Source organism: Corvus brachyrhynchos, unplaced genomic scaffold, assembly GCF_000691975.1.
Source record: "Corvus brachyrhynchos isolate BGI_N302 unplaced genomic scaffold, ASM69197v1 scaffold126, whole genome shotgun sequence".
Lineage (NCBI taxonomy): Eukaryota > Metazoa > Chordata > Aves > Passeriformes > Corvidae > Corvus > Corvus brachyrhynchos.
The window spans coordinates 4,656,630-4,669,453 of record NW_008239283.1 but is presented as its reverse complement, the minus strand read 5'-3'; the positions used below and the strand labels follow the sequence as shown (position 1 = coordinate 4,669,453).

General features: G+C 38.4%; 1 protein-coding gene across 9 annotated transcripts in view; it reads right to left on the bottom strand.

Annotated features, from left to right (window-relative positions):
- Positions 1 to 12,824, bottom strand: part of NCKAP5 (NCK associated protein 5) — a 380,374-nt gene that overhangs the window by 86,079 nt on the left and 281,471 nt on the right. For all 9 annotated transcript variants that reach the window (XR_001863945.1, XM_017740231.1, XM_017740229.1 and 6 more), the window contains 2 exons: positions 7,858 to 7,926; positions 1,394 to 1,432 (listed from right to left, as the gene is read on the bottom strand). Coding sequence is in view for 8 of the 9 variants with exons in the window: in XM_017740231.1 (XP_017595720.1) it covers positions 1,394 to 1,432; positions 7,858 to 7,926 (108 nt within the window). In the remaining variant the exon portion in view is untranslated. The remainder of the gene's footprint in view (positions 1 to 1,393; positions 1,433 to 7,857; positions 7,927 to 12,824) is intronic.

The following is a 12,824-nucleotide window of genomic DNA, read 5'->3' as shown; positions in this document are numbered from 1 at the left end:
CCATCAACCCTAAGTAAATCACTTTATTAAATGTATTCGGATCTGGTTTTATGGTATCCTTAGGAACTCCTTGGTTCCTATGGGTTTGGAAGGATTAATTACTGAGGAAGTATGTAGTCATCAAAATGTCTGACACCTTTGCAAAGGAAGTCAGGAAGCTTCTCTCTCCATTTGGGAAACAATCAAAATATTCCCAAACTAGAGATTAATATATTGAGATTAACCCTCTGGTGAATATTTCACCATGTATGGTTTTATAATACAAAATGTGTATGAGGTTTTTGTGTATATTAACATGAGAAAATAACTCCATTTCGTACATTTAGAATGTACTGAAACATAGATTTGGGATTTTTTTAGAAAATACTTTAAGTTATATTTCTAGCAGGTGTCACAGCAATAGCTCTGCAGTCCTCTGATGATGCACAGACTCTACTCCTATGTGTAAACAGAGAAACACAGCAGAGACAGCAGCAGGGCAAACTTCCCTGGATGTCATGGCTTGCACAAATCACCTCTGAGCTGCAACACTTCCAGCTGCTGGAAGGCAGCATCCCTCTTCCAGAGTACAAGCCTTTGTTGTGGATCTAAAAATCATGGGATGAGCAATGATACATTCAACCCTGTGTGTCCCCTCTGTCCCCACTCTTCCCTTTGCAAGGAGGATTCTGAATGATGTCCTGCTGGGAGGAGTGATGTCCATAAGGGAGGCTTTGGAGCTGGTCCTCAAAATCTGTTTGCATTTAGAAAGCTTTTGGATGCATGGCAGAGGTTTTTGATTATTTTAACTTGGTGTTTCTTGCTGCATTTTAAGAATGTTATTACTTGTCCTGTCATTAAGTGTAGACAAAACAGTTTATTTTCTTCTTTGCACTATCTGCTTTAAAAGACAGCATTTATGTCTCTTTCCGAATCATCTTTTTAAAACTAAATGATCCAAAGCATTTTAATAATGCCACATCCATCAAGTGGTCTAGACCTCACAAAGGATCATTCCATGAATATTGAAGTGCTCAGAGCTTATTGTTATAGATCTTGATATTTTGTTTGTCTTTCCTTCTTTCTCCCCCTGACAAAATGAAATCATGGAATCACGTTTAACTCAAAGACCATGTCAGAAAACCAGAAGTTCAGACGTGACCTGATGTAGAACAGATCTTTGTAGAAGCCAAAGTGAATCTTTTCACTGTACCAGGTTTGCAATTACCCTACAAGAATTTTTCCTGTGCAGTACTTCCCCTGCTTACTGAATATGTGAACATAGTTTAAAAAATGTATACTATTTAAGAATATATATATCTAAATCTATTTCTATATATATATATACATCTCAAATAAACAGTGAACATCTACAAGCTTTAAGCTACACCAAAATACCCAAATCACAACTTACCTTTTGAGTAAGTAGAGCCTGAACAACCTGGTTAGCTACCTGAAAGATAAAAAGTAAAAAAATTTAAGTATGTTATCATGTGTGTAAATGCATAACAATACCTTCTTCTGTGGCCTGTCCTGGTTTCAGCTGGAGCAGGGTTAATTTCCTCTCAGTGGCTGTTACAGAGCTGTGTTTTGGTTTCTGAATGAGAATGGTGTTGATAACACACTGATGTTTTGGTTTTTTGCTAAGTTGTGTTTATCCTAAGTCAAGGACCGTTTTTTGTCTCGTCTCATGCTCTGCCAGTGAGGATGTTTACAAAAGAAACTGGGAGGGAACATTGCTGAGACAGGTGACTCTGGCCAAAGGGAAATTCCAAACCACAAAACGTCATACCCAGGATATAAACTGGGGCAGTTACCAGGAAGGAAACTGTTTTTATCTTAACATACAAGTTTTATCCTGATTCTCCTCCCCATTCCATCGAGGTTGAGCAAGCAGCTGCGTAGTGTTTCATCTCCATCTGGGCTTAAAACCATGACAGTCCATTTTTGGCACCCAATGTGAGGCCCAAAGGGTTAAGGACATATCCAACCAGAGTGTGTTGAAAGATTGTTATGAACATTCACTGTGTTGGTTTCACAGTTGCCAGTGGCTTTCCACTCCACTTTCCATCTACAACCACTACCAATTCTAGCATTTTCATTATTTACTAGTATTTTAGTAAGATAATACTAGTAAGAATACATGAAATTCACATCAACTACTTCTGTTCTAGTCCTCATTATAAGCAAATGTGCATTGTATCAATTGCAGTGTGGCATGAGGGGCATTTGGTTAACTTCTGTCATCTCTTCTTTGCAGTAGATTAAACTTTCACAGTTCTATATGCAGCTGGTGTGCATCAGCATGGACTGACTGCATCCACTAGAGTGGACTTTTACCAGCCAAGGATGGAGGCCTGAATGTTTTCATGAAGTTTAATTGTTTCTTGATTAAATATTGACAAAATGGTACATCTATCATGACAGGCAGAAACCATAAAGTGCCACAGAAAATTAAAGTACCTACTGTCATTGAAATGTGGTTGGAAGGCATTCACCCCACATAGCATAATTGACTTGAATGAGATTACACACCATTGATTAGCAAACTATATATTCAACACGGAATATTTGAAGTTATCTATTGTATACATCCTTTCTAATTTATATTTACCAGCAAGGATAGGGGCAGTGAGGTGGAAGAAGGAGGGAGAGAAAGAGAGACTGAGGTAAGATTTTCTGTTGATGCTAACTTGAAGGTTCAACACCATATATGCACACGTTATCACACATTGTGCTGATTTATACTTCTGCTCCTGCATTTAGGCAGAGCAAGTAGAGATGTCTCTCTTTGAAAAAAGAGATTTTTTAATTTGTTTTTGGTTTACAGAAATTATATTAAAATTTATGCAGGTATCATTAAATAACCTGCATTGATTCTTGTTACTCTTGGCAAATTACATAAAACCCCCACCACCACTGATGAGAGCTCAGTTGGGAGAAAAGAGCTGCAGCAGCTAATTCACTTCTGCAAATAATTTGGTTCTGGCTAGATCCAAAAGTTACATTTGATTCATACTCATAAAGTTGCCTTGTATCAAGTCTTTTTTCCAAACTGGTTTCTCACTTCAGGCAGCCTGTGGAACAACACTCCAAAAGAACAGCTCTATACGTGATTTAACAGAAGACACAGACTAATATTAGAACAGTAATAACCAACAGAAGTAAGCATGCTATGGTTTTGAAAGCCCATGTGCCTTGCCCTGCAGGCTCTCAGGCTCTCCATCCAACACTGTTCCTTCTGCCAGGTACTTTAAGGTCTGTTTGCTCTACCTGAAAATTGAACAAACCATAGCGAATACATTATTTCTTTACTTTCTGACATGGAGTTACTTTACCAAGGAAGAACTAAAAGGTTCTTTGAAGTGTGCACTAGTCACTCACAACAGCATAGCCTACAAAATGACTCCTACAGCTTTACATATTGTACAGAGGAGTGTAAATGGCATAATATTCCAAATGGGAAAAAACTGAACCTGCTGATGCATATATGACAAATTTTTCTGCTTTTGAGTGAAAATAGGTATCTAAATGGAAGTACCTGCCAGTGATCCATAGCTCCCATGGAACTCAAGAAAGATATGTAACCAGGTTCTTTAGAAAACGTGGTTTGGTTTTTTTTTATTATCTAGCATCTTGGAAAACTGTGTTGTAAGCCTTCAGTGAAATGTTTTGCAGTTACTAAAATTAATTTAGCACTCAATAAGTGGAATCATAGCCAAATGTTTGCATTTCAAATGAGGTTGCCATTCCACTCCTACAGCAGATGGAAGTAAGCTGCTAAACTCAACAATCTACTTCATTTTAACTTACAGGTATCAGGAGACACCATGATGTGAATGAACAACATGAACCAGCTCCACAAAACTGGCAGTCACAACTACCAAGAACTGTGGAAACTGAGACCATCGAAGGCAGAGGAATTGACTTCTGAGATGCAGAAAATATGAAAATTTGAAGTTCCTGCTTATATGAGGCATAACTGTGGCTCAATCCCAGTGAAAAGCAGGCTGTAAAATTACTTGACCTGTGGTAACTGCAGTTAATCAAGGTGAAACAAGGAATAGAACAGAGCTGGCTGGTTCCTTGGTCTGCTGTTCTGCAGAAGGTGACACTCCTTGCTTTCACACTGCCTGCCTTTCCTTTGAACTTAATAGCCAAGATCTTTAGGTGATGTTTCCTTTTCTGGTTTGCAATAAAAGAGATAAAAGATCCAGCTTCAGTTTTTCCGTAGGCAATTATGTTTACAAATATATGTCATAAAGTGGTCTTAATAGAAAAGTTATAAAAGAACGAATCAAAGAAAAGAGATCCTAATGCAACATCTGTCATGCCTTTTACAAGTACTGAGATTTTACACAGCTGCCTTTAATGTATGATTCCATATGCAAAAAGACATTTCAAGTGTACTAAAATAAAAGATTTATCTTTTATTCAAATCTTAAAAACAGAACGCCTTTTTTTAAGATAACTCTGCATTTTTGATTAGTTAATTCTTAAAACATCAGCAAAAATATCAACTACCCTAAGTTGCATAATTTCCTGCATGTGAATATGGTGAAGGTTGACAGAAATCTCAGCTGGCACAGTGATGTGAATAACCATGACATTGCTACCTACCAATCAACTGACATCTGAATTCCACAATAGGAAACTGGGATTAAGCATGTTAACCTCAAAGCCCAAAGGTACAGGAAGACAATCCTGGGTTTCACAGTAAATTTTTCAGCAACAGAAAGATACATTTATGGAGTATGTCTGAAATTAAATAAGCTCTTTTCTTATTTATCAAGTACTGGAACATTTCAATGACACCTTCTTCCAAATACTGTTCCAAGTTTTTTACATTTACACTTCAGAGATGAACAATTACTTTAAAATCAGTGAATAACTGTTAAAATTCATAAAGGACTCTGCTCAGCTTGACCCATATGCTTTTCAGATTTAATCTCCCTGAACATTTGAGTTTCTTTGAATTTTACCATGAAAATGATTACAGAGCATGCATTTTTATGTCACAGTTGCAGGCATTCATACAATATTAAATGTAGGGCATTATATGAATGAAAAGTACTATGTAAAATAACTGATTTAAAAAAAAAGAAAAATGAGAGAAAATAATGGCAAGCATAGCTTTAAGAATTCAGCTCTGGCATCTCTTTGCTACAGACAGACAGAAAAATCACAGTGGCTATTCTTACTTCCTTCATATTCAGCTTAATGGCCATCAGCACCTGAGCAGAGGGCACACTGGGCATAGCAGGTGTCCTTATCACTTTGCTGTGACCCTGAGGGACCACGAAGGTCACACTGCCAGGGTGGCCAGGTTAAATGGTGCTTGAGTGCCCTGAGCAGAGTTTGCCTGTGCCCAGGGGAGAGAAGCTACAATCTGAGGTTGCTGAGTGATGAGTGAAAGATGGCAGCGTTCTCTCAAGAGTCATCAAATGATGTTCCCAGCCTTCATTTCCTCCAGGGCCTGTCAAGGCTCCCAGGCATGTAACAGCCAGAATGGCCAGGTGGTAGCTTGGGAGGGAAGCACTCCTTGTGCATCAGCCCAGGAGAAGTTCATTGCACTCACAACTAATTTGACTGAAGAGGCAAAATTAAAATCATGATTGTAGTAGGCACTCACATGTTTTGGTGGCACTTCAGCTATGTCAGGTTCGGGTGTGATCACAGCCTTGTGTTCCCAGGAACAGCTCTGTTCCTCACTCCAAACCTGCCAGGTGCCCCTGAAGCAAAGTGGGACTGCAGCACAGACAGATACACGGCTGCTCCTAAGTTACATCTGCTCCTAAAAACACTGAACAAGTTCTGAGGGCCAGACTAGGGAAGGTCTGAAGAGATTCTCACTTTCAAGAAGAAGGGCTGGTGTAAGATGAGTTATAAACAGAGCAAGCATCAGACTTAAAGTCTTAAAGAAAATAAAATTTTCAGTGGAAATATTTTTAAATATTTTAATTTTTTTTTTTTTTAAATCTTTATAGAAAGCACTTTATTTGCTTAAGATTTCCAGTTACAATCCCTGCCTGGAAAGGACTTTTGGTTATTAACTAATTGAATTTCTGTCTTATCTCCTATACTCTTTATTGTTACTATAAAATAGAGGGTGAGAATGTGTGATTTCTTGTGCAGCTCCACCAAAGGAATGTGCTCAGGTGGATGCTGACCCGGGACTCCTGCAGAATCTGCAATTATTAAATATGGTTTTCTTGCCCCAGTCACTGGCAGAAACTTCTTCACCTCAGTGACCAGAAGGCATTAGGTCCAAGCTTGTGTCAGCTCAAACAATGCTGGTTACAGTGCTTCTGCCAAAGCACTGTGAAACAGAACACACAAAAAAAAGAACAAGATAAACAAAAAATGAAACAGGGAAGCCCAACCCAGGGGTGGTGAGAAGCACTTTCTCCTGAAAAAGTTGACACAATGGGAGAAGATGGATAATACAGAAGAACTGAAAACAGCCAACATAATGTTGGAGATCATGAACTTCAGAGCATAGTTTGATGTAATTATATGATCTTTAGTCTGAAACGGTGTGTGAAAAACAATCCTGGGTCAGAAATCCATCACGTCACTGCAAACAGCATAAAAGCATGTTTCCTGTCCTTATAATCTGCATGGAGTGTTTTGCTGAAATGGACAGTTACAGTGCTTTGCTCATTTCCAAAATTAATTATGTAAGCAGATTTTGTCCTAGACAATCAGAAAATAATTTTAATTCAGGCTCTGTAATTTAAAATGAAGTTAGCAATTACATGGTAATTTCATCCTTATCACCAAGATATCCATACACGGTTCAAGTGTGCACTGAAAGAGTGACTTGGGCCAATGCAGACAAAGGCTCTGCTCGTACCCCAGAGCCACAGAATGGGCAGAGCACGACCCTGTGGGAAGGTGTATCTGTAAATTCCCTGATAAAACTATGCCACAGTGGCAAAAGAGTGGATTTGTTGATGAAAATCTGCACTGAACTGAGGTTTCTTGTGCCAGAGCTGTATTGCTCATGCTTCTAACACTTCAGCAAATGCTGATTAAAAATTTAAAAAGCTGGTGGGAAGACTGGAATTGTCATCTGCCCTGGGTGGTTTGCTTGCTTACACACTCTTTTCTCCAAGGTGCAGCTGGGGTTCTTCTGGTTTTGTTTGCACGTCAGCTAATTACTTATGCCACTACACATCCTTATTATAGAATGGGTAAATGATTTCTGCCAAGCAACTCTTCGAGCCACTAAGAGTTTTAAAACTGCTTTAAACTCTCAGGCATGTTGAAGAGCCTTATTGGGAGGAACAAGTGAGCATCAGTACATGTGTGGAGAAATCTCCAAGCAACAGGAGATGGTAGACACTTCTGGAATTGTAGGCATTGCTGGAGTGCTCAGACAGTAAGTGAGGGGCAAATTACATTCTAGCTGTAATTGGAAGCTCTGATCTAGAAAACAGCTAGAAAAAAACAGCATTAAAAGCTGTGTATGTAACCCTAACGGCGAGCTGAGGACTAAATTCTGGGGTTATGGAATGTATCACATGAGAAAGCTGGGGGGCTCTTGATGGGAGAAGCCACTGTCACACGTGTTCCACTTCAGATAAAAGGAGTGCACAGCACCTAATAGGCAAATTATAATCTCCTCCTCCTCATGAAAGCAAGCCAGTTCTATGTATTGACCACTTTTCAGTGAAGAGGTGTGGTCAAAACAGGTTTTACGCAGAGGTCATGGAGAACAACACCTTTGACTGCCAGACACATGTTCTTGGAATTAATTAGAATGAGGTAATGCGAAAATTGCAGAACAATGTCAACCTTCTAAGAGAGGGAGAGATTAATTTGTATTCATTTAAACATAGTAGTAGGTAAGAACAACCTTTCCATATACCTTACCTCATCGAGACATCTCTCATACTGTTCTCTCTGATTTTCGTTTTCCAGAGCCAGCGCTGAATTCTCCGCCTACAGTAAAATGGAATAAATATGTAAATATGTACATTTAGCAAAGGATATATTTCACCACATGACAATTCATAAAAATTCTCAGGGGGCTTAATTATTTTCCTTCTTCAAGATCCAGAATAAAATGCACCATACAATTTATTTTGCTGCAGGTTGGTGCTTTGAGTAAAACCAGAAGTGACATTCATTTATGAGATTATTCACACCATGCATTACAATCCAGAACAATATCATAGCAGATATTCCACGTGTGTCCACCATCTCATCTTGTCAGGTGCAATAGACTTGGCAATGAAACACTATAAAAGATATTGACATCTCTTCTCTTCCTCTCCCTTTTCTGTTCAGAGGGAACTTGATAGCTGCGAACCACTCAGATGCAAACAGAGGCAGCCACTATCACAGGGAAACAAAAGCCAATCTTATGTAAACTTTTAACTCATAAGCCTGGTTTCTGCAGTGGGGAACTCCAGGAGCACAGGTCCTTCTACAGCTCATTGGTGAATTACACCCTTTAACTGAAGCAGATATATGTAATAGTCTTTACTTACAAAAAAAATATCCTCCTACTTCAACAGTGAGAGGTATTTTGCTACATCTAAACGCAATCTTGAAGCCAGATTTTTTTTCTCTCACATATGTAATTCTAAATATGATAAAGTTTCCTGTATATTAGGGCCTTTCATCTGTCTTTAATTTTCACCCTGTTCATATTTTTGCACTGTGAAAACTTCAATATAGCACAATCTGGTAAGTAAATCACAGTAAATGAAAGTATTTTTTTTATATATATCTGTATTAACTTTAGGAATTCTTATAGTATTGGAAAAAGAAAATTTTTAAAGTGTGATGAAGTTTCATCAGAGCAAGTTTCTACTATTCTTCTCTTAAAGGCTGAGAAACTAAAGCAATATATATATAAATCTATGAGTTATAAATGGCTCTAGAAATCTCTGTGCCTCCCATGCATAACTTCACGTCACATAACCATAACACCAAAATCAATACATTCCCATAATTACAACTATTATGCAATTTACAGTACTTGCATTACTTTAACCTTCTGTCAACCTATAAAACTTAAACAAATGCTGTTTCAAAGGAATTGTCGTTACCAAAACAACAGTGATAAATATAGTTAACATTTGTAGTTTTAGAGGAAAATTAATGTAATGTGCTGTATGGAAAGACTCTGTGGAAAGATGCACTGTTCCCCCTTCCTTGTTAAAAATAGTCAATGAATCAACAAAATAAGAATCCCAAAGTCTATTAAATTGGCCCATTAATAAAAATTTCAATTGCAGCTGAATCATAAAAGTAAGGCTTGGAAGCAAAAGCAAACATACACTATTATCCAGCATCTTGAAAGAGATTGAAGAGTGAAAGTGTGGTAAGAAACAAGGGCATATAGAGTTTACTTATTTAAAAGTCTAAATAAGCAACTGTACGGAATCTGCGCTTTATCTCCAGGGTACAATTAAAGCCAGCAAAGGTGGTAAAATGCTCTGCATCATATTTTCACAATGTCACCTATGAAAGGGTTCAACATATGGCTATAAAAAGTCTATGGGTGATCCTGCAGAGAGCACTGTGAGATGAGGCAGCAAAAAGTAGCAGATGCAGAAGTACCAAAGTAGAAGAAGAAGCTGCAAAAGCAAAAGCAGTAGTAAGAAATCAGAAGCTGGAGGGTAAATAGTCCTCCAGACTGAAGAGGCCATAGTTTGCTTTTACAGACAGGTTCTTGCAGGTTCATTGATAAAATAAAGAGATGTTCGTTACATAAAAATATATTTCTGAGTTAAAGATTTTCAGATGTTTTCTCTAAGAATATCCCCCTAAAATGCCATCCAAAAGAAATTCTTACTGTTTTGAAGCAATCACTAAAGGATTAGTCTGCACATATTTTCACTCACACATATTGACATACTTATGGATTTAATTTTTAATTTTCATTTTCATTAACATAAAAATATATTGTATGATTTTATCCTAAAATAATTTGGGCAGATTGCTTCCACATAGAAATGTGTAAAAGAACTACAGCACACACTTGTACTATATGAAATACAGAGAGAGCTCCCCATGCTTCTCTTACTCTATATTTTGGAATGCTGTTAAATGGAATGCTAAATCTTCTTGGATCTGTTCACTAAATCCCTGATTTCAGCAAGCTATTCCATTACAAACAGGCTACCAAAATTAGGAGATCTAAACTTGACAGTATTATAAATAAATGCTACATTTCAGCTCTTATCAACCCACAGTGGAAACATCTGTATAATAAAACCTATTCTCACACCACTGCTTTCAAAATTGTAGTGGAAGGATGTAATGCAGTTAATATTAGCTTGAATTTTGTGCTTCTTGATTGCCAAGCAAATCAAGCCTATTTATTTGGCATTTTTGTAATGAGGACCAGACTAGAAGGGAACACTTGACTGACTTTACTTTAGAATCTGTGCCAGTTCCCACAACATGGGAAAACCAGTACTTGATACACTAAATCACTCTACATTGCAACCAAATACTTGATAATAATCCTCATTCCCCTGAAAGTATTCTTTTGGAAAATTTGTAGTAGCACTTACAGTCTCAAAACCCTGCCTCCTAATCCAAACCTTCATTTATTTAACAGAAATCACTGGGTTTTGATGTTATTGTAAAGCTGCTCAATTTTTGCTCCAAAGAATCTGCCTGCCTCTCGTATTGTATATTCTGGGCTTCCTTTGCCAGTTAAGCAAAGTACATCTCCTTGAGGCAAGCTGCTATTAAATCTACTTCCATTTTTATTTTCAGGCCACACTTAGAGAAAGCTACGCTGCAGTAAGAAGCCCCTCTCACTTCTCACAGCTTGAAAGCTTTTGCACCCTTGCAGGCAAGCAGGGGCAGTGACAGTTCTGACCCCCAGTGCAACCACTAATCCCATCCATAACCTGGCAGGGGACTATGCAGGGAAAACTGAGCTTGCTGAGAACAAGCAACTGAGAGCCCTGAGAACAGCACTTTCTGAGATAGCCACTGATTTCTATAGAGATTTCTAGTTTTAGGCAGAGCTGTCCTCTAGGAATTGATGTATATTTCATGTTACATTTAGAAATGAACAATCCTTCTCTGTCCCTCAGCCTTGCAAGCACTAAAAGCGATGCAGCCCAGCAGACACGGCAAACTCAGCGCCTGCCACCAGCACCTCAGGCACACACATCTTTTCGGGGGGGGGACAGATCTCAAAGTACAGCAGCATTCAGTCAGCCAACAGTAACTGTGGCATAGTTTACCACCAAATGAAACATCAGTACATTTTGGTTTTGGATCATTACAGATTCAAGGATCCTAAAATGTCAAAACAGACGTCCCTCCCAATTCCGATTTGGGAGAAAGGATTTTGCACAAGAGTCTCTCCAAACATTGGAAAATTTAAAGATTTCAGTCATGACTTGGATAATGCTAAGCAGCCTCCAACTTCCTGAATTAGAGACAACGTTGTTCTGAACTGAGAGATTGGGTTTATAGAAAATCAGTTTGAAAGGTAAAACTTCAGACTACTTTAACAAAATCGAGGCTGCCTTGAATTGATACCACTGCTAACACAGTCATTATAAGAGACTTTGCCAACTGATTTTAATTCCTTCCTCAGGATGAAAACATAGCCCTGGTAATGATAAAAAGTCTTTGGGTCAGCTAATAGCTTTCTCTCCCTTCCACAGATATTTTCTCATCTGGGGCAGCTGTTAGCACAGTTTCAAAGTTAGTAAAAGGCTACACACCTGATGCTTCAACAGACAATGCTCTGCACTTTTATAATGACAATGAAATTAATTAAAACATTGAATTTTCTACTAGAATGCACGAATAAAAGAGAATCGTGACTAAAAGAGAATTATGTAGAAGATAGTTTTCCTTACTCAACCACTGCAGAGATGAGACAAAACAAAAGGACGGGAGGGGGAAGAGAGAAGAAAGCAGAGAGCGTGATGCATTTTGCACTAAGGGAAGAGGAGATCACAGAATCATAGAATGGTTTGGAATGAAAGGACCTTTAAAGATCACCTAGTCATGGACAGGAGGTGAAGGTCTAAAGGTTGTATGTCTAGTTAGCAGCTCAGCATGCTCTGAAGGTATCATCAATAAAGGTCAAGAGGAACAAAGTTATGACAGTGAACTTTAAAATCCCTGACAGAATGCTACTCCACAGTTACCAGGTTCGCTCCTTTGTTATTTATACTAAACCGTTTGTCCATTTACAGAAAGCTTTATTGATTTACACAGACACTCATTTGTCATGCCCAGTGCAGTGTATTAAGGGCTGTCCAAGCACTTCAAATGTACTCAGCAATTTTTCCTGCTTTCAGCTTCTGATTTTGTATACTTTTGTGGTCACAACTTCCTACAGCACATGAGAGGTCAAACGCTGTCATTGGCAAGGTAAGAAGTGATGCTGTTGCATTTTTTCCTCAGGTCCTTAGAGCATTTTTGGTGAGCTGCTGTTCTGGGAAGAGTTTACCACTTGAATCACCTCTGTGTCATTGGTCACAGGGAACTTTTTGCATTTTTCTGTCCCTGTTATGCAGAAAATTTGTCCTTTGAAAGACTAATCCAACAAATTGTCAGAGGAAAGTTTAACACCATACTTATGCTGGTCAGAAGAACTGAAAATTACATTTGTGCTTTTAAATCAATGTAATTGTAGCAACAAAAGCCTTAATTTAATTCTACCACTGTAACAGCATTTCCACCGGCCACTTTCCAGTGCCTTTTATATTAGTAAAGACAGCTCTTTGCTAGGAGTAAAATGGGAGCTGCACCTCAAGGCCACCTGTCAACATTTGGATGTTTCCACCTTGTCCTTTACACTTTTTCCACAACAGATCAACACTGGGCAACCACAGAGTGTGCCCCTG